Source organism: Fukomys damarensis, unplaced genomic scaffold (genome assembly GCF_012274545.1).
Source record: "Fukomys damarensis isolate Sample0158 unplaced genomic scaffold, DMR_v1.0_HiC HiC_scaffold_19, whole genome shotgun sequence".
NCBI lineage: Eukaryota > Metazoa > Chordata > Mammalia > Rodentia > Bathyergidae > Fukomys > Fukomys damarensis.
Genome location: NW_022900931.1, coordinates 59,629,554 through 59,649,681, shown reverse-complemented (window position 1 = coordinate 59,649,681; position 20,128 = coordinate 59,629,554). Strand labels below are relative to the sequence as shown.

The 20,128-nt window shown below is 53.5% G+C and overlaps 3 protein-coding genes across 3 annotated transcripts in view; all 3 read right to left on the bottom strand.

Moving 5' to 3' along the window:
• Ltbp4 (latent transforming growth factor beta binding protein 4) overlaps window positions 1-3,129 on the bottom strand; it is a 32,270-nt gene extending 29,141 nt beyond the window's left edge. The window contains exons 1-2 of the mRNA XM_010614530.1: window positions 3,074-3,129; window positions 1,523-1,618 (exon numbers count right to left, since the gene is read on the bottom strand). Coding sequence (XP_010612832.1) covers window positions 1,523-1,618; window positions 3,074-3,129 — 152 coding nt within the window. The remainder of the gene's footprint in view (window positions 1-1,522; window positions 1,619-3,073) is intronic.
• A 400-nt stretch (window positions 3,130-3,529) lies between these two features.
• On the bottom strand, window positions 3,530-15,850 carry Shkbp1 (SH3KBP1 binding protein 1). The gene is made up of 18 exons (XM_010614467.3): window positions 15,709-15,850; window positions 15,435-15,488; window positions 15,271-15,316; window positions 15,094-15,167; window positions 14,260-14,318; window positions 13,887-13,967; window positions 12,536-12,697; window positions 12,342-12,432; window positions 12,061-12,251; window positions 11,317-11,432; window positions 10,541-10,628; window positions 10,319-10,435; window positions 8,371-8,541; window positions 6,244-6,399; window positions 5,891-5,987; window positions 4,387-4,565; window positions 4,041-4,155; window positions 3,530-3,944 (listed from the first exon to the last, which is right to left on the bottom strand). Exons 1-18 carry the CDS (start codon window positions 15,792-15,794, stop codon window positions 3,713-3,715), a joined length of 2,115 nt encoding a protein of 704 aa, XP_010612769.1. The 5' UTR covers window positions 15,795-15,850; the 3' UTR covers window positions 3,530-3,712.
• Window positions 15,851-16,205: 355 nt separating this feature from the next.
• Sptbn4 (spectrin beta, non-erythrocytic 4) overlaps window positions 16,206-20,128 on the bottom strand; it is a 72,089-nt gene continuing 68,166 nt past the window's right edge. The window contains exons 36-39 of the mRNA XM_033765993.1: window positions 20,049-20,123; window positions 18,785-18,958; window positions 18,619-18,661; window positions 16,206-17,251 (exon numbers count right to left, since the gene is read on the bottom strand). Coding sequence (XP_033621884.1) covers window positions 17,093-17,251; window positions 18,619-18,661; window positions 18,785-18,958; window positions 20,049-20,123 — 451 coding nt within the window. The 3' untranslated portion in view covers window positions 16,206-17,092. The remainder of the gene's footprint in view (window positions 17,252-18,618; window positions 18,662-18,784; window positions 18,959-20,048; window positions 20,124-20,128) is intronic.

Genomic DNA, 20,128 nt, shown 5'->3' with positions numbered 1-20,128 from the left:
GGGGGCGGGTCTAAGGGACAGGTGCTGGGCAGGGGGCAGGGGTCCTGGAAGTCTCCAGGCCACGGGAAGAAATCGGAAGACGGGTACCGACCCCATGTACCCTCTCTTGGAGCGCAAGCCCCAAGTGAAGGGATTCTTAGGACAGGGCGGAATGCGGAGGGTAGGGCCGGGTCCCCTACGTTAGACTCCTGCTCCCCTCGTTCACAGCTCGGCAAAAATTTGATGAGAATTCTGGGATCCCCAATGGAGCCCAGTGCTCAAACCAGGGGCTACAGATTCCGCGAATGGAGAGCTAATTCTGCACTAGGCCCCGCGCCCGTCCCTTTGAAGCTTAGGGGTCCCCTAGACCTCGCCAAAGTATTCGGTCCTTCCCAAGGCCCTGTCCCTCGTGCTCCAGGCTCACCATCTGCCACAGCTCGTCCTTCCGAAGCTCTGCCCCTGCGGGGACCCAGGCTCCACCCCGACCCCCGGACACTGCCTGCAGAGGGGTTCTAGACCTGCCACTCCAGCGTCCATCTCAACTGCCGTCCCCAGAAGGTACCCGACTGCTTTCCCTGCTTGAATCCCTCCCACTTCCAGAATTGCAGACTTTCTCCTTAGAGTCCCAGGACATTTCCTAAGAGCCTCTTCTTTTAAGAGCCCCAAGCCACAGGGGCCTTTGGCCCCACTCCCACCCCCTTTATTGGGTTCCAGGCTCCAAGTCCTGCTCAGAGCCTGGAAGCTCAGAGGGTCAAATTCAGCCCCTTCCCTTTATTATAAATCCAAGGTCCCGCCCTCTTCTCACTCGAACCACAAACTCCGCCTCTCTTCTCCCAAAGGCCCCGCCCCCAGAGCTGCAGGCCCCGCCCCCAATTGCCTCTTTTTCTTGCAGCTTCAGGCCACACCTTCTCCCAGAGAGAGTTGGACTTGTCCTACACTTCAGGCCCCAGGCCCCACCCTTTGCATGCTTGCCGTTTCTAAACTCCAGGCCCCATCTCAGCAGTTTGATTCTTAAGGTTTCTATTTCTGTAGTGCTAGCTCCGCCCCCGGGTATACAGGGCTCTCCCACACAGGGTACTGGGGCCACAGGCCCTGACCTCAGGGCCGTCCTCTGACTAAGAACAGCAAGTGAGCCAACTTGGCCCCGTCCCCTACTCCTCTTTCCAGTAGAAGGTGTGCAGCGTGGGTGGGAATTCCTTCACCCCTCCCTTGCAGCGAGACACACGGATGACTCACACAGCCACATTCACACCGTTACTGCCATCTACAGTAATGCACGCCTCCGTCCCACACTGACACCTAGAAATCCGGGCCTACCCACCGTCCGGGGACGCAGAACCCCGGAGCAGTACCAATGGCACTTGTGCCTCATTCACGGGTATTTGTGGGTTGACACAGTACGACTGTGGAGTGCCCGGCTCTGCCCACTCAATGTGCTCCATGTCCTTGCCCTTGTGCGGCCCCTAGATCCCTCCCTGTTCACTTGGCCCTGCAGGAAGGACATCGAATCCCTCACCCATTTCCCCCTCTCTCCATTTCCTACCCTGTGGCTGGAGCATTTGCTGGGGGCGCTGCCGAAATTTCTTCCTTCTGCCTGCAATCCAGGGCATCTTCAATACTCGTTGCTAGGCAACAGCCTCTGGCTCACCACTGCAACTTCCGGGGACAGCATTGGCTTCCCATCCCCCCAGAATATGGAGTCCCCAGCTTCCAATTTTTATTTTCCTGGATTGTGTCTGTCACCCCTGGATCCTGATCTGATCTCAACACTTTAAAAGCCATCAGTTCCAGATCCCTGGCATTCCAGAAGCTTCTCCCCATGATTCTCTCTCCACACAATTGTTTTATCCCTAGTTATTTTTTAAATAGGGCCTCATTATGTAGTTAAGGCTGGCCTTGAACTCACTATGTAGCCCAGCCTGGCCTTGAACTCACAGTGATCCTCCTGCCTCAGCACCCGCAAGAGCTGGGATTATAGGTGTGCACCACCACACCCGGATATCCCTAACAGTATTTTTTTAAAAAGTCCTCAGTGTTCTAGATCTAGCAGTATTCTTTATCTGTTACTTCTAGAATCATGAATTCCAAAAACATAAGACTTCCTTGGTATAGGAAAAAAGACCTCAAAATTTTGGATTGTGAGCATTACAAAACATCCTCATATTCTAGATTTCCTGATAGTCTAAACTTCACACATACTCTCTCTAGAATTCCTAACATTGAAACATCCCTAGTATTCTGAAAGTTCTGGCCTATAAAAAAATATAGAGTTTGAGATGCACAGGCATTCCAGAGCACCTGGGTTTTAGAATAAGTCATCTTTAAGGTCTCCTGTGTGTGTTCTAGAGTCTCTGACATCCTGAACCCCATGTCATTATGAATTTCTTGAAATACAAACAAAGCCTCCAGTGTTCTGAAAGGGCTAACAGTCCAGATTATCTCCCATTCTCTAGATATCCCAGTAATTCAGATTCCTTTTTATATTCTATAATTCTTAGTATGACATAAATGTGGACATGAAAAATATTCCTACTAGTGGAGATTCACAGGTATCCTTTGATACTCACTTCTTCTACAGTCAGACTTTCTGGGCCTTTTTTGGGAAGAACAGCAAGTCTGTACTCTCTGACGTGCAGGGGAGAATCCTAACACTGTTAAACTATTAGCACTGCAGATAGTCCTGGGTTCTGGATTCCCTAGCATCCTAGGTTCCTCTCCACTGTATTTCAGTAGTTCTAGCATTCCCAAAACTCTGGAATTCTTGAATTAGAATATTCTAAAATCCCTTGCTTCTAGTCTGGCCTACTTTCTCTCTTCTTTACTAGGCCAAGGAAAAAACTGCAATAAACTTCCCCGAGGAAGTGCCACATGGACAGACATGATTTGGGGGAAAAAACCCTAAAGCTTTCAGGCTAAGGTGAGTTGAACCTGCCCCGACAGGTGACTGGGCAGCCAGGGATGCTGGGCAAGGTGTTTGTAGTGGCAAGGTTTGGGGTACAAATGCTCAGGATGAAACAACTTAGTTGCCACCTGGGTTTCTGCCACCTATAGACTTGCGGGAACTCTTCCTCCACTCTGCCCACATGGGGCTCACCTCGCCTCCCAACTCTGAGGGCTCCCGATCCAGGCTGGGACAATGGACTCTCTCATCACACCAACCACAGGGACTGGTTCAGCAGTGCTCACCTGCTGAATTCAAGCCAATGAGAATCAGTCCTGTGATGTCTGCTAGAGAGGGAAAGAGGCTGAGAGGCAGAGGCAGAGACGTTGCTAAGGAGCTTTTAGGAGACATGAGGCCACGGTAGGAAATCTGACTGAAGACGATGCATTTGAGAGGAAAGCAAGAGGTAGGAAGACATTCTGAGTATTTGAACCCTGGATGCGGCCATACTTAAAGCCACTGTGTGAGCCAATATATTCCCTGCTTTGGTTAATCCAGGAAAAGCAGATGTTGCTGAATCTATAGCCAGGAATCTGGTTGAGCCCTGTATCTTTCCCCACCCCTTCCCTGGAGATCCCCAAACTCACAAGAATGCAATCAAAGTGATGGCAGTGAGAGTTTTATTGCGGAGGGTGACTTTGGCTTCTAGAAAAGGGGGAAGATGTAACAATGACCACCGACAATGACCACTCTAAGGGGGCCCTGGCCCTGAACCCAGGGCTTCAATAGGAAGCAAGGAGGCACCTGAGGCCCCCGGGACTGGAGTATCCAAAGGCACCGTGGCATCTGTGTTCAAAAGGAAGTTTCGTTGAGCTTCTTCTTGGGAGGCGTGAGGGGAGCCCCAAGACCTGTGGAGGGCCGAGGGGCTGGAGTTGGTGGCCTTTGAGGCTCGGGCGGGTTCCGCACCAGCTCCTGGCAGCGCTCCACAAAGCTGCCACCCCCACGGCGCCGGGCCTCCACCTGCGGGGGGCTGGGGCTCCCACGGTGGCCGGACAGGGAGGTGCTGCTGGAGGCTGAGTGGAGACTGAAGGGACAGGAGGTCAGTGCTGGGTAGCAGGGCCATCGTTTCCCCAAGGCCACTCCCTCCAATGCTCAGACTGGGAAGTGGGGCTGCAGCTACCTGGTGAGGGAGGCACGGGGGGAGGGGCTGGGGACCACACTGCGCGAGGAAGCCAGGGGGGCCAGCTCACACTGCTCCAGCTGTCCCATGAGCTCCTCCTCTGTCAGGCCACCTGCTGTGGGAAAGAAAGCAGGGTCGGCCAAGACAGCGACGACTGGGCAAGGCACAGGGCTGCAGTGCAGCACACAGGAGTGGAAAAGGCTAAGAGACAGGGTGGGAAGGTAGGGCAAGGAGGGGCTGGACGGCCAGGAAACGCATCAGAGAGCAAGGACTTGGGAGGAGAGATCAGGCCACAGTGAGCGAGGATTCGGCTTCCGAGAGAGGGTGGGCCTGGGGCAGGGAGTACCTGGGGCCTGGCCGAGGCCGTCCATCGCAGTGGTCAAGTCCCACATGGCCAGGCTACCGTTGGCCTGGCCAGTGAGCAGGTAGCGCCGGGGCCGCGAGCCCAGCCGCCGGGAGCCCTCACACTCCAGCACCGTGAAGGCGGTCGTGGGCGAGCCGTCCACCGAGCGCACGGAACACACTCTGCGGAGTGAGGGCCCGAGGGAGTCGTCCTGCCTGCGCCCCTGTTGTCCTCACACCCTCCCTGGGTCACAGCCCCACCACTGCAGCTGGAGCCTGCCGTAGGTACTGGAGCTGGAACCCAGGGCCTTCACCTCGAGCTACATCCTCAGCCCTTTGGGACAAGGTTTTGCTGTGTCACTAAGCATCCCGGGCTGGGCTCCCACTTCTGATCTGCCTGCCTTCTCCCCTCAGACTTCTGGGATTCCAGATTCAGGCCACCACAGCGGGCTCAGCTTCTGTTCTGGCCCCTCCAATGAGGTCCCCAAATCTACTGTTTTCTCTTCATCAGCAGCAGCCCCGACTGCCCCAGCCCTACCCCAGCACCACCACGCTGCCTGGTGGACCTCTGGGTGCCCCGCTTGCCCTGTTCCTTTCTTCAGGTCTTAGCCAGGGGCTTCCTCCACTTCCTACCATGTGCCCAGCGTCTCTCCCACAGCGGCCTCCTCCTCGGGCTCCTGGCCTCCAGTCTGACTCCCACTCATCCCCCACAGCGGCCCCGCCTTCTGGGTGCTCAGACAAAGCCTCGGGCTCTCCTCATGACTGACACAGCCCTGCTCCAGTCTTCTCCAGAGCCAGGCCATGCACTCCTGGCCTGTGACCCTGTGTGGCCCTTCCTCGTCTCTCCACATTCCACAGCCTCCCTTCCTTCTGCTCGTTCCTACTTAGCTTCCAGGTCTCCACCAGACACTTTTTTTTCAAGACAATCTTCCCAGCCGTGGCATGGGAGGCTGAGGCAGGAGGATTGCAAGTTTGAGCCCAGCAGCCTGGGAAACTTAGTGACTTAGCAAGACCCTGATAGGAATAAAAAATAATAATAATAATAACTGGGGATGTAGTTCAGTGCAAAGACCCTGGGTATAATACCTACGAGCACCAGAAAACAGGAAGGAAGGAAGGAGGAACACCCTCTCAGGCCTCTACTCAGACCGGAGCAAGCAGGGCTCTGGGCTCCCACAGCTTCCTGTGCTCATCCAGGCCTGACGCTCCGGCTGCACCTCCCCACCCCACTGCTGACTTCCCCCTGCACCTGCCTATCCCGTCCCAACTGCACTGGGCTCTGTCTGGTGTCCAGCAAGTAGGGTCTGAGGTCTCTCCAGTGTCACTCCTCCCATGCCTGTCACACGTTTGATCCCTGAAGACCCCAAATTCACCAGGCCTGTTTGCCTTCCCAGCCTCTGTTGCTTCAGGGCCCCTTGCCTGGGACCCCTTCTGGCCTCTGTGACCCAGCTGGAACCTCAGCTTCTCCCTGACCACCCTCCCTCTCAGTTGGGTGGGGCAGTACTCACCGCTGGCCAGTGGATGACAGGCGCACGAAGAGCTGGCTGGCACTCGGCACCACCTTCTGAACGAACACCTGCTGGTCGTCCCGCTCACCGTAGGGGCCTGGCCGGAGAGGGACGGGGCAGGGCTAAAGAAACTAAAAGGCCGGGGTCCCCTCCCCAGTGCCGAAGCCCTCCCACCCACACGTCCCAACCTAGGGCTGCTGAAGTTGGAGCCGCAGGGTCAGTGGGATTGGATGGGGCCCCAGGGGATCGGGTGCTGGGCCCGGGGCAGGCAGCAGGAGTCAGTGGGGATGGCAGTGTGTCGGGTCAGCTGGGCCCGTGGGGTCAGTGGGGAGGGGATCAGGGGTGATGGGCACCAATGTCATTGCCAGCACTGCAGCCTCCATGCCCATCCGCGGACTCCAGGGCCAGGATCTTGAAGGAAGCAAGTGGGGTGGAGCCCGGCTGGGTGGAAATCATGCCCCGGAAGCGAGTCACAGACCACGTCCGCACATGGTTGTTGTCCGCACAGACTGAGGAGCACAGGGGAGGTCAGGCCTGCTGCGGTGGAGACGCTGCCAGATCTTCCTGAGCCCCAGACGACCCCTTGCAGAACCTCAGCTCCAGTTCCCCCATTCTTCCCTTACAGAGGATTCTTTGTCGCTCAGGACTCCAAATGGTCAGGAACGCTCTGTCTGAAGTGGCCTCAGAGCTGAGCCCACGTTCCGCTGTCACCCAGCCCTATGCCCCTCTCGGCTCCTGCCTGGACCACTGCAGCAGCCACCCCACTGTTCCTGTCCTGTCCCCATGGTCCGGGTCTACATTCAGCCAGAGCCTGGCCAGACCCACCCCCAGCTTCTGCCCCACGGCCTCTTGGCCCTCGCCTCTCCTGCCTGCCCATCACTCGCCCTGCTGCAGGTACGGGGCTTCCGATCCTGCTCAGATACATCAGGCGCCCTCTTCCCTCGAACCTATGCAGTGCCTGTTCCCTCTGCCTAGCATGCTGGTCTCTGCCAGTCTGCACTGCTCCTCCCTTCCTCTCTGCTCAAAGGTCCTTCCTCAGGCAGGCCTTCCCCGAACCACCCTTCTCCAGCGACCCAGTCATTCTTACGAGAGACATGTGAAGGCTGTCAGAATCAAAATGGCGCTGCTTATGCTAACCCTGACGATAAAGCAACAAGCAATTAAAGCCAAGAGGTTTTGTGCGTGTGTGTGTGTGTGTGTGTGTGTGTGTGTGTGTGTGTGTGTGTGGTGTGGTATTGGGGATTGAATCCAGAGCCTTCACACTGAGCTACACCTCCATCCCTTCATAAAAAAAATTTTTTTTTGAGAAAGGGTCAGCTGTGTGTGTGGTGGCACACACCTGTGATCCCAGCACTCGGGAGGCTGAGGCAGGAGGATCACTGACAGTTCAAGGTCAGCCTGAAGAACATAGCGAGACCCTGTCTCAGAAAGAAAGAAAGAAACTAAAGGCACACACACAAAAAACAGACAAAAACCAGAGAGGCTGGCCTCTAACACACTCTCTCTCTCTCTCGTTTCAGCCTCTCAGGGTGCTGGGATTATAAGCGTGCACCACTACACCAAGCCTGAAGGAAAGGTTCTGACCATGACTGCCTGATAGGAGCTCTCACAAAGGACACAGCCAGAACCACACTTGTGCGGAGGTCAGCGCAACCTCACACAGCTGCCTGTTTAGCCTTGGACCAATGCCTCTTGTTATTAACCATCGTGGCCAAGGAGTGTGGTTTCAACATATCTGATGTAATCCCTCCCCATTTGTCTTTCAAAACTTCCCCTCGCCTGGGAACTTACTGAATAGGTCCACAGTTTACTATAGCAACACTGTGCTGTTTCCAAATAGGTGTCAGTAGTCTTTGGAAAACTTCCTTCTGATTGTTTTAGTTAGGCTGATGCTCTCTCATCACACACCACTTCATTTTTATTCATGGTCCTTATTATCACTTGGTGGAGATTTACTTATTTACTTATTTATTAACTTCTTTGGGACAGGGCCTTATGGAATTGCCAGGCTGGCCTCAGTCTTGTGATCCTCCTGCCTCAGCCTCCTGAGTAGCTAGCTAGGGCTGCAGGCATGTGCCACCACACCTGACTTTATTCTTTTTATTTCTGTAGTATTGTGGATGGAACCCAAGGCCTCAAAGATGCCAGGCAAACACTGCCACTGACATACACTCAAGCTCTGCATTTCTATTTATCTGTTGTCTGCACTAAAATGTTAGCTCTGCGAGGGCAGGGACTTGGCTTGTCACGTGGGTGATTATACCCCCTGCGGATGGCATATAGTAGGTGTTCAATAAACGCTGTTCGCTTCATAAACTTTTTCCTTGACCCTCTGTAAATTCCCTCTCCCCAGTGTGGTCCCCTTGGAGTCTTCTCGCATCCTGCAGCAACCCCTTTCAGGTCAGCGTCCCTCCCTGGTAGAAATCCTCCCCACCTGGCCTCGCAGCCCCACCCGAGTCATGTTCCGCAGGGTGACCCACCCGAGATGAGGTGCTTCTCCGACAGCATGATCTTGGTGACGGGACTGCGGTGCACAGTGAAGGTCTGGAAGAGCTGGGGCCCCGAGCCCACTGTCTCGGGGTGCTGCACGATGACCCGCACGCCCCCCGAGCTGGTGCCGTAGGCGATCTCGATCCAGTTCCCGCTGTCACCTGGTGAGGGGCCAAGGATGAAGACAGGGCCTGTGTGACAGAGACACAGAACCCAGAGAGAAATGGGGCTGGAAAGCAGGCGCCACGAGAAAAGGCCACAGAGCAGAGCCACAGTCATCGACAAGAGTTAAGACAGCGATACCGAGCCGATTAGAGAAGGGAAAGAGAGGGGCAAAAACTCCTAGAGAGTGGAGAAATTGAACGGCACAGGACAGAGAGACCAGATAGATGGACTGCAGAAAGAGACACAGAGTGAGAGGGGAATGCAGGCCATGTGTCTTAGGGATTCCCAACCCTGGCCAACTTCCCACTTGGCAACTCTTAGAAACATAATAGGTCATTTAAAAAAATATGGGGAGGTAAATGTGGTTTTAATTTTTTTTTTTTGGTACTGGGGACAGAATCCAGAGCCTTTCCAACGAGCTACGTCTCAGTCTCTACTTATTTATTCACTTACTTATTTACCTCTTCATTTAACAGTACTAGGGACTGAACCCAGGCCCTTCACACAGCACTACATACCCAACCTTCTAATTTTTTTTTTCCTCCTTGAGACAGGGTCTAACTGCGTAGTTCAGACTGACCTTGACCTCACTATGTAGCCCAGGCTGGCCTCAAATTCACAGCAATCCTCCTGCCTCAGCCTCCTGAGGGCTGAAATTACAGGCATCTTCCACCACACCCAGCTTCTTTTAACTTTTTAAGAGAGGCTCTTGCTAAATTGACCAGGCCAGACTCAACCCTGCAATCCTCCTGCCTCATCCTCCCAGAATGTTAGGATTACATGCTTGTGCCACCATTGTCCAGCAACCTTTGATAAATTCTGTAGCAGTCACAAGCAATGGATTAGGGTTATACACAGTAACACAAACAGGAAGTACACTTAGAGGAGGACGGAGAAGAAGTTGACTGAGTCAGACACAGTAGGTATTTTTCGCTATTGTTGTTTGTTTGTGTTTGAAACAGGGTCTCACTACATAGTCCAGGCTGGCCTCAGACTCACAGCAACCCTCCTGCCTCAGCCTCCTGAGTGCTGGGATTACCAGTGTGTGTCACCATGCCCCTCCTTGAATTGTATACTTAAAAGTGCTAAATTTGGCTGGTGAGTGGCAGGGCACTGCCTAGAATTGTAAAGGCCGTGGCTTCCTTCTCAACTCAAAAAGCAATAAAAAAAGGTAAATTTTACAGAACATAAATTGTATCTCAAAATCAAAAGTTAACCTGTTTTTCTACATTTACCATCAAGAAAATAAAACAAAAACAATAACAACAACAAAAAAAAAACCCTAAGGACCCTAACTAAAAACTCAGATTTGTCCATTATAGAACATGTATCTTGTGGCACTAAGGTGCGCGCCTGTAATCTAGCACCCAGGAGGCCGAGGCAGGAGGATTGCCTTGAGCTTAAGGCCAATCTGGGCTACAGGATGAGTTGAAGGCCAGCCTGAACTACACAGCGAGGCCCTATCTCAAAAACAACAACAACAACAACAACAAAACAACAAAACCATGTATCTTCTTGGCTTTATGAACATGGAATCATGCCTGGATTGCAGAGAGGAGAAACACAAAGATCAACCATTGGCACATTTTGCCCCTGGAGTGGCCAATCTCAGCCTAGCACTAAGAGCAGTACTCAATAAATATTTGTTGAATGACCAAATGAGGGGTGAATCTGACCTCCCTCCTGGTCAGTCCTGAGATGTGCCACACATGCAAGGACACAACTACAGACGGGGGCTGGAGTCGGCAAGGGCAGAGCTGCGTCAGAGCTTACTGGTTTTGGGGGTGAGGTAGACACTGAGGGCAGTGACCCCGTCTTCCGCTGGGTCCCGGTAGAGCTCACTGACCAGGAGGTCATTGTCCTTCATCCGAAGAGGGAACTTCTGCACATCTAGGTGGGACACATGGTTTGCTGCAGGTGCCCGGCCCGCCCCCTCCCATGTGGTGGGGGGGTTCTGTTCACGCTGCCCTTTCACCCCCAGAGTCTGCTACTCACCCACATAGTAGATGGAGCCATTGCTGCATCCCAGGAGGAGGAAGGAGCCGGCTGCGTCGTAGCTGGTGATGGGCTGCACCTCCTGGACCTGGCAGTGCCGGAAGGCAGTGGCTGAGGCCCCCTAAACCTTTGCATCCTCGTTGCTCCTCCCACAAACCCTCCCCGCCCCCGCTGCACCTCTCCCAGGTGGCACCTGCTCTCCCTGTGCCTCCTTCTTGTGCCTCCTGCTCTCTGTCTGAGCGTCTGGGCCATTCCTTCACGCTGTTTCTGACTTTTAATTAATTCCCTTCAGTGTTCCTACAATCCTTCACCTACTAGCCATTCAGTCACTTGTTTCTGACTTTGTTTCTATTTGTCTATTTTCCCCTCCTTCTACCTTCTCTGTCTCTTTTTCTGCCTGTCTGCCTCTCTCCCAAACACATTTTTATAGGAGAAAAACGAAACTTCAGGGTTGTTTTTCTTTAATGTTATGGATATGGCCTGGGGTGGCTGGGGAGTAACAGATGTCCGCATGTCTGTGTGTGCTTCTCCTATGTCATCTAATTCCCCGCACATACCCCAGGCCCAGGACCCAGGGAACCTTCTCCCTCACTTGGAGACCCATCCGTCCCCATGTCTACTCAGGGCCCCTCCTCTGGGAGGCCTCCCCATGCTAGCTCTGGGCCACACTGGGTTCCCTGGCCCTCTCCGGGTGTGCTGGGACTGGAAGGGGCCCCTCTCCAGTCTGTATGCTGTGCACACTGGGAAGAGGACAGCGAGGCTGCCAGAGCTCGCACCTGCCAGTGCTTGGTGACGGCGTTCCACACGCCGATGCGCCCGGTGTGGCTCGTGGCAATGAGCTGGTTCCCCACAAAAAACAAGGCCTCCACAGGCACCCCTAGGTGGAAGACTCCTGCATGGATAAGGAGGGCTCGGTCAGGACCCTGCTTCGGCATGAGGACTGCGGCAGCGGGAACTCCAAGGGCCACACGGAATCCTCACATGAATGACAGGTATTTTCGGACAGGAGAGGAACGCTGCAGAGTGTGGACTCTAACATGGGTGAGATTTCCAACATGGAAAACCCTCTGGTGACAGAGGTCTCTGATGAGGAACACAGATTCTAACAGGCCTTGGCATGGAGCACTGAGAGGAGATCTCATGGGGCAGGGAATTCTCAGCAGGGAGAGAACTGCCACGGGTAGATTTTCCCAACAGGCAAAGGAATCCCAACAGACATGGAGCATCCTAATGGAGTCCAGACAGCTAATGGAGCAGAGAATTCTTATGGGCTTGGGAATTTTATACGTAGGTTGGGTTTTTCTGTTTTTTGGTGAAACAGGGTCTTGTTATGTAGTCCAGGCCACTAGTGGACTCACCATGTAGACCAGGCTGACCTCAAACTCTGCATCCTCCTGCCTCAGCCTCTTGAGTCCTGGGACTACAGGTATGTGTCACTACACCCAACTCTGGGATGGGTTATTTTAACAGGCCAAAGAATTCTCAGGGCAGAGAGTTCTGAAAAACACCCAGGGCCATACCTATCTCGGAGCCGCCACCTTCCAGCTGCAGAGCCCACAGCAGGATCTCACTGCCAGTGGCTGCGGCCACCATCTTGTCATGCTCGCCCAAAGCCCCACCAGGCACCCGGGCTGTGAGAGCCAGGCGCTCAATGGGCCAGTCCAGGCGGGGGCTGGAAAACACCAGCTGCCAGCCAGAGGCCTCCTTCAGCCTGTAGGACGGAGGGGACGTCATCAACCCTCTCCTCAACCCCTTCCCGTGCAAACAGCTCAGAGCCTCCCACCTCCCACTCCCCGAGCACCTATAGCAGACAAGAAACTGGGTATAGGCCACAGCGATCCAGTTGTTGTGTCCACACACCAGGCGCACCATGCCCGCCTCTTCTGATTGCCCTTGAGGTGGGGGCGGGGGAAAAGCAGTGATTGAAGTATGGGTCACAGTTGTCCCACACTGGACCCACTGGCTGCCCCGACTGCCCAGATGCCAGACATTTACCTGAGGGTGAGGGAGGGACTTTCTCATCCAGCATTCGGCCCAGAAGCCCTGCATTGCCCAGGTTGGGGGGCATCGTGTTGCTTCGCCGGACAGTGGCCAGGCGCCCCCCTACCTGCTGGGATCCCACCAGGCTGTGCCGGTTTCGCCGCTTCACTGGGAACACTGGAATTGGGACAAGGCAGAGGAGCAACAACTGTAATCATTGGTGTCAGGCCGTAAGCACTTCAAGTATGACAGCTACAAATTTCCCACGTGTGCAGCAATCTCTTGATAAAGATTTTCAGTGGGGTTGGGACACTGCATTCAATGACACTGAGTCATACAGTAAGTTACTCCCTTTTCAGGTCCCTTGAGTCCATCAGAGTTTGGTGCTGCTGTGATATTAATGCCTCGTTAATATTTGCTAATCTCTTCTAGAAAATGGAAGCTGGTAGCCTCCAGCCAGGGTCTAACATTGTGATATTTGGGATTTATTTTCATGTTTGCTTTGTATTTATGATACAGAAGTAATGGTATAAGCTTCTATTTAAAATGGTCCTCCCGCCCCCAGTACTGGGGATTGAACCTGGGGCCTTGGCACTGAGCTGCATCAGAAGCTCTTCTTTTATTCTGAGACACAATCTCATTTCCCAGACTAGGTTTGAATTTGTGATCCTTCTACCTCAGCCTCCTAGCTGTGTGCATCGCCATATCCAGCAGATGAATTTGAAGGTGGGCTAAAACTAAGGAAAATAATATAGCCCTTTGATATTTGGCAAATTTCATGCTAGCAGTAGATAGTGATGGGGGTTATGGAAATAAAGTCACACACTAGATTACTAGGTTCCTTCTACCAACCAGCAAAGCCCAGTGGACTACAGTTCCCACTAACTTCTGAGGCTACTTCTCATATAGTCTGATCCAAGATCTCATGGGAATTAGAGTAAAGGACTTGCCATTGATATTATTCCCCCTATGTAAAGAACCCTATTTCTTCTGAAGCCTCCTTACAAGAAAATCAAATTTAGACTACAACTCCCATGGGGCAGTGAGCACAAGGAAAACTAGCTGGCCCACTGCCTTACGGAAAATGCTGTTTTCTACTTCCTTTCCAAGTATCACCCTAAGCTCAGGCACAGAACTACATGTCCCATTGTGCCTCAGGGCTCATAGCACAGGTACCCAACAGCTGCAGCCTTATAGGAAAGGTAGTCTTTGTTTGTATGTATGGCTTTGTTTTTGTTACCAGGGGTCCAACTCCGGTCCTTGTGCTTGCTAGGCAGGCGCCGGAACCACTGAGCTAAATCCCCACCCCAGGAAAGGTAGTTTTTAGCACACGCCCTTCTCCCTTCCAGGCACTGGGAGTGCCCACCTGGTGGGGGCAGATAACCATTGAAGAGGACGTTTCCACAAGAAGATCGGTCCAGCTCCTCCCGCAGCTGCAGGCGACGAACTGCAACGGAAGGACTCAAAGCAGGGATCTGAGGGATGCTAAGACAGACCCTTTCCCAAATTCTGTCTCTTTCTCCACAAAACATCACCAATCCCCTCAGAGCCAGGGTCAAACCCAGTACTCTTAGCCCTAACCCAACCCTCTTTCAGGAATGGGGGGAAATGGGGAGGAAGCACTTGGCAAGTTCAGTAGAGGGTTGGTTTTCTACCCTATGAGGTGGATGTTAACTGCATCCCAAACACACACACACACACACACACACACACACACACACACACACACACACACTTACCCAGTGGAGTGAGTCCATAGAACTGGGCTTCATGGAGGAGGCTGGAACCATGGACACCCCTGAGTATAAGAACTGATTAGGGACCAGGTCTGGGACCTGGGAGAGGACAGATAATTCTAAGGAGGATGTTTTGGAACTGCAGAGAGAATGTTGAGGGGTGGCTAATTTTGACAGGATAAGATTTTAAGAAGGAATGATACAAGCTGTTAAAATGTGGGAGAGGGAGTTCTAAGGACAAATAATTTAACCTGATCAAGATTCTGAATAATTCTAACGGAATGAATTTTTTTGTTTTGTTTTGTTTTTTGAGACAGGGTCGCACTATGTCGTTGAGACTGACCTGGAACTCACTATGTAGCCCAGGCTGGTCTCGAACTCACAGCGATCCTCCTGCCTCAACTGGAGCGCTGGGGTTACAGGAGTGCGCCACCACGCCCGGCTAACGGAATGAATTTTAAGTGGATACTGTCTGGGAGGGAGGATAAAAGACTCTTTATCCCATACCAACCTGGGGTCTAACTCTTTGGTGCGCAGGAAGTTGAGGATGGGGGCGAAGATGGTAGGGTCCCTGTCGATGAAGATCTGCAGAAAAGGGCAGGCAGAACACAAAGAGAGGGACTAAGTGGTGGTGGTGGGTTTGTCCCTCCTCCTAAGGGCCACTCCATTAAGCTTTTGCCCTACTCACTGCTAGGCTGGTCTCACTCACAGCGACCCTCCTGCCTCAACTGGAGCGCTGGGGTTACAGGAGTGCGCCACCACGCCCGGCTAACGGAATGAATTTTAAGTGGATACTGTCTGGGAGGGAGGATAAAAGACTCTTTATCCCATACCAACCTGGGGTCTAACTCTTTGGTGCGCAGGAAGTTGAGGATGGGGGCGAAGATGGTAGGGTCCCTGTCGATGAAGATCTGCAGAAAAGGGCAGGCAGAACACAAAGAGAGGGACTAAGTGGTGGTGGTGGGTTTGTCCCTCCTCCTAAGGGCCACTCCATTAAGCTTTTGCCCTACTCACTGCTCCGGTCTCATCTTTCAGAGTTGAGATGCGCCCGCTCAGCAGACTAGGAAAAGGGAAACAGCAGGTGTCACCGGCCTCGCGGGGAGGTGAATAGGGGTGGAAATTAGGCTTTCCCATGCCCTCTGCTTCCACCCCAGCCCCAAACTCGCTTTCCCAATCACCTGGAGAAGAAGGAGTCTGGGATCCAGGTGAGAGTCTGGCGAGAAGTACTGAATCTGGGTGGGGACGGTAAGTGAATGCAAAAATGATGCGTGAGAAACTCTGCCCCCTCCCTCAAAATCCAGGGTGTGCGGTCCCCACCTCCGCCTTTCATCCAGGCTACACACCTCCAGCCGGGGGCGGAGCAACCCTTGATAGGGATTTCCCCAGGAGAGGCGGGAATTCCCACTCCGCTCCCCGCCCCTCAGTGTAGAACCTCAGGAATCTCTCTCTCACCTTTTGCCTCCTACGTTCAGATGAATCACTTCCCCAGGAGGACCTCGACCCGGGACCCCCTCAGTTACAGTTGCAGCCGCAGCCATGGCCCCCGGGCGAGCCGGCTGGCCAGTCAGACTGCACCTACTTCCGGGTGTGCACTGAGACCCGCCCCCATAGCGTGTTCATTGGGCCGGAGACAACAGAAGCTACCGACGATTGGAGAGAGCAGTTGCTCGTCACTGTTAAATTCTCCGCCTCTTTAAAGAGGCCCGCCTTTCCGGATCTGGACCGCGCAGACCGAGCGGCTCCTTTGGGAAAGTTTTAATTACTTCCCCATCCGTCTAGAGTTCCCATTTTAGGTACAGCTCTCAGGTGATTCGTCGAGGTGCATGTTTATACACTTCGAAATTAATGCACACCCAAAGGTACATCTAGATGTTCTCCGAAGCTGCCGATGCCCCCAGCCCGTCCTGTAGGCGCAGCCCATAAAACGCTAACAAATCAGCGTAGACCGTCAAAGCCAAAGGGTTTATTTTAGGTACATAGAGTGTGCGCCCGCCACACCGCCCCACATCCCCGGCCCCCAGCGGCTTCTCCAGGCGGCCATGGGGGCTCCACGACCCGCTACCTCCACTCCTCAGGGAGGTGCTCCTGCCAGAAGCATGCAGGGGTGCAGAGGGGGACTTCCCCTCACCCCTCCCCTCGGGAAGTGGCATTTACAGTTGGAGGGGGGAGGAGAGAGGAAGACAGTTCTGAGCTTTGACGCCCCTCCCATTAAAAGCCTTCGCGGATGCGGGGCGGGGGAGGGGGGAAGTCGACGTTTTGCAAAAATAAACTAAATCAGGAATAACCACATGGCTCCGAGGCGGCGGAGTGCAGAGGCTGGGGCCCCTCACTCCCCCCTCCCAGACAGATCAAGGCAGCATTGGAAGTGAGGTAAAGGCGGAGAGGGAGTGTCCCCTCCCCACCCCCTAGCACCCTGGATGGTCCAGGGGACCTCACCAGCGCCCCCGTGCCCATCCTTATGGCGGCAGGAGGCCAGGAATTATCGCCTCCCACCACCCCCGCTTCTTGGGACAGGATCTGCGGATGGGGCAGGGGACTTGGCTCAACTGGCCCCCTGCCCGCCCCCACCAAGCTCAATTATTGCATAAAATAATAGAGCCCCAGCACCTGGGGAGGGGATGGCGAGGGGGAAGGGGCCGAGATATGGCTATAGGGACAGCAATCTCCCACCACTTGTTGGGGTGCAGGAGAAGTCCCCTCCTTTCCAGTGCCCGTCGTGGTGAGTCCGCAGTGTTGGAACTAGGGGCTCTGGCCCTTGAAGAAGAGAAAGTGTCTTTGTGCCCACAGTGCAGAGAGGAGGGGCAGGGAGACTCGTCAGACCCTGGGGTTGGGGGAGTCACTTCCTGCGCCCGCTGGACCTGCGCTCCCCTCCCTCACGCTTGGGGTTGCCTTCATCTGTGGAGGAAGTGGTGGGTAGTGTCTGTCCCCAGCGGGCGATCTCTGCGTGTTCAGCCACCGAGGCAGCCACTGCCTCCAGCCAACCATTCATCTCCTCCTGGAGAAAGAAATAGGGCACTGAGTCTGTATTTGGAAAAGAGGAACTGCAGTAACAGATGAATCTGGAGTCAAGACTGCCCTCTCTGAACTTCAGTTGCCTCCTCTGTTGAGGTGACAATGATAATGAGGGTGCAGTCACATAGCATTTACAATGTGCCCGGCTCTGTTCTAAGCACTTTTCGTGGATTCATTCACTCAGACCTATACAGTGGATTATATAACTGACAGATGGACAGATAACAAGAACAAGGAAAAATACATGGGTGGACACCTACTGAGCACTAACATTTACCAGGTCCTGTGCTCTACGGGTACCAACGTATATCTCATAAAAACCCCATTAAAAATAATTTGCGGGCAAGTACTGGAGACTGAACTCGGGATCTTCACACTGAGCTACAACCCCAGTCCTTCTTAGTTTCTTATTTTGAGACAAGGTCTCGATAAGTTACTACATTGCCCAGTTGGGCTAGAACTTGCAATCCTTCTGCCTCAAGCTCCCAGAGTGCTGGAATTACAGGCATGGGCCACAATTCCTGGCTTCCATTTTATAGGTAAGTATAAGAAGGAAGAGAGTAAGGCCTACTTCATAGCCTCATGCAAGAACTTAATTACTTAATTACTCTCAACTTCTGTTCAAACGACCTCCATGTCGTCTCTGCCTCAGAACCCTGCCTCAGCCCTGTCATCCCTATCCGCCCCTCTCTTCCCACAGGTCTGCGGAGTCCAGCCCCATACTTGCCCACTTGGCTCCCTCCCCTGGCTGCCTCCTGGCTCTGACGGCCCCTGTACCTGGTAGCCAAAGATATTTTTATTACACAACATTAAACCTCTTGGTTTAATTGGGGTTTTGACCCCAACTGACCTTGCGGTTTTGGCCCCACTATGGCACCACTGTCCCCTTGGGACAAAACCCAACTCTCTCCCAAGGGGTATCACTTCCTGAGAAATCCAGCCCCTGGGAATTTTCTAGGACTTTTCACCTCACTCCTGGAACTCTGTCCTCCAACAGAGAACCCTTTGCAATTCTGTTCTTTGACAGTCTGCACCTGCTGCTCACTCTACTATACCTGGGTCACCTGGTCCTTTTTAAGATAGATTATCTCTTCTTATCTTCCTAATCTCACCGGAGTAGCCAAGGCAAGAAGGCCGGACTATGTCATCAGGGCCTGGGCAGCCTTCTTGGAACCCCTCCTGCCCCTCCTGTCTTAGGAACCTCCTCTGGGCTCCTGTGACCACTGGCTTTCCACTACAGTCCTGACAATGCCGGCCTACCTTCCACAGCCCAGCCATTCTGGGCCAAGGAGCCAGCCACCCACCAGGTCATTTTGAGGTCCACAGGGGTATGGAAGGACCAAATCTCACCTCATCTTTAGCCTGGAGCAAAAACTCGCTGCCATCCTGGGTCCTGAAGAAGGAAACACAAGATTTGAGGGATCCCAAGGGGGCCAGCCTCCCCCTCCCCCACAACCAAATGTTCCCCAAGGAAGGTGAGCCTTGGATCCCTCCCTTCTGGCCATCGGGGGCTCACTGGAGCTTGAAGACATGCTTCTTCTTCTTGTAGTCACTAGCCACCTCGCTGGTGGCCTTGTGCAAGCTGAGCAGTGGCTCTCCACCGTGGGTACCCCCGGATGCTGGGCCTTTGGCATCCTTGTAGAAGCCCAGCTCTCCTTTGTTGAGCACACAGTACAGGCTCACCCACGACCTGGGGTGAGGAGATGGGGCTCAAGATAGAGCTGTAGCACACTGCCTGGGTATTCTTTGTCAGTACATCAATGCATTAAATGAGCTGCACAGGACCTCCTGTGGTCTCTGCCCCAGCTCATTAGGCCACATGCCAGGGAGCTCTTCCTTACAGATGTTTCTGAACATCTGGGAGCATGTAAGGCTCCCAGTCCCAAGTCTTTGCCCAGGTTGGTCCCTGCTGGGCTTGCCCTTCCTTAACCCCTCCTGTATTGAATTCCTGGAGCCAAGACTTCCACTGTCTCCTCCATAGCCTTTGTTCCACTCTATCCTTTCCATTTCTTAATCCCCTCATTCCTCCACCTTTCACTGAGTTCTTTCAAGGAAGATCTGTTTAGAATGAGGAACTCCTGTCTTCCCACCTAGCCAAACCCCCAAGTCCAAGAGGAAGCCCCACAGCAAAATACAGTACAATGAATACCGTATTCATTCCCAACCTGACCAGGGACAAGGAAGAAAAACACCACGCTGCCTCAACAAAGCCTGCAGCCTCCTCTCCCTGGACAGTGCCACCCCTCTTGGCCCCACCTGTCCCTAATCTGACAAAAATATCCTGGTCAACCAGGAGCTGGACTCCAAGAATAAATACATACACACCACAAAAACCGAGTTGGATCCTAATTTGGAAACTTTTTAAAGATCCCATCCTCCGTTTCGCTCATTTCACAGAATCTGGGCTCCGCGCCTGTTCCCAACCTTTCTCCAATTTGAAATTTCAAGGACACCCCCTTTCCCCCGCCTCATCGGTTGGACATCTCAAGGTTCCACATGCCATTGGAACCCTCTTAGACTCGACTCCACCCCTAGCTTGCTCCTTAGCTACGGTCAACTCTGGGTTGGTCGCTATGAGACTGGGTTCCAATTTAATTCACTTCCACAATCCAAGTTCCACTCACTCTGCCATAGAACACACAAACATTAGGCCACGCCCTTCACCCCGGACCCTAACCTCCCCTAGCGAGTTGGAAGTCCAGAATTTGAGCCCCACCTCCTCCCTGACCACTTATTCACTCATTGGACACCTTGAGTTTGGTCCCCGCCCACACACTCACCGGTTGGACGATTTGCGGTTAGCGTCGAGTTCGCGCTTGCGCAGCAGAAAACCCTCGTGCTGCACTGTGTGAGTGGGCGG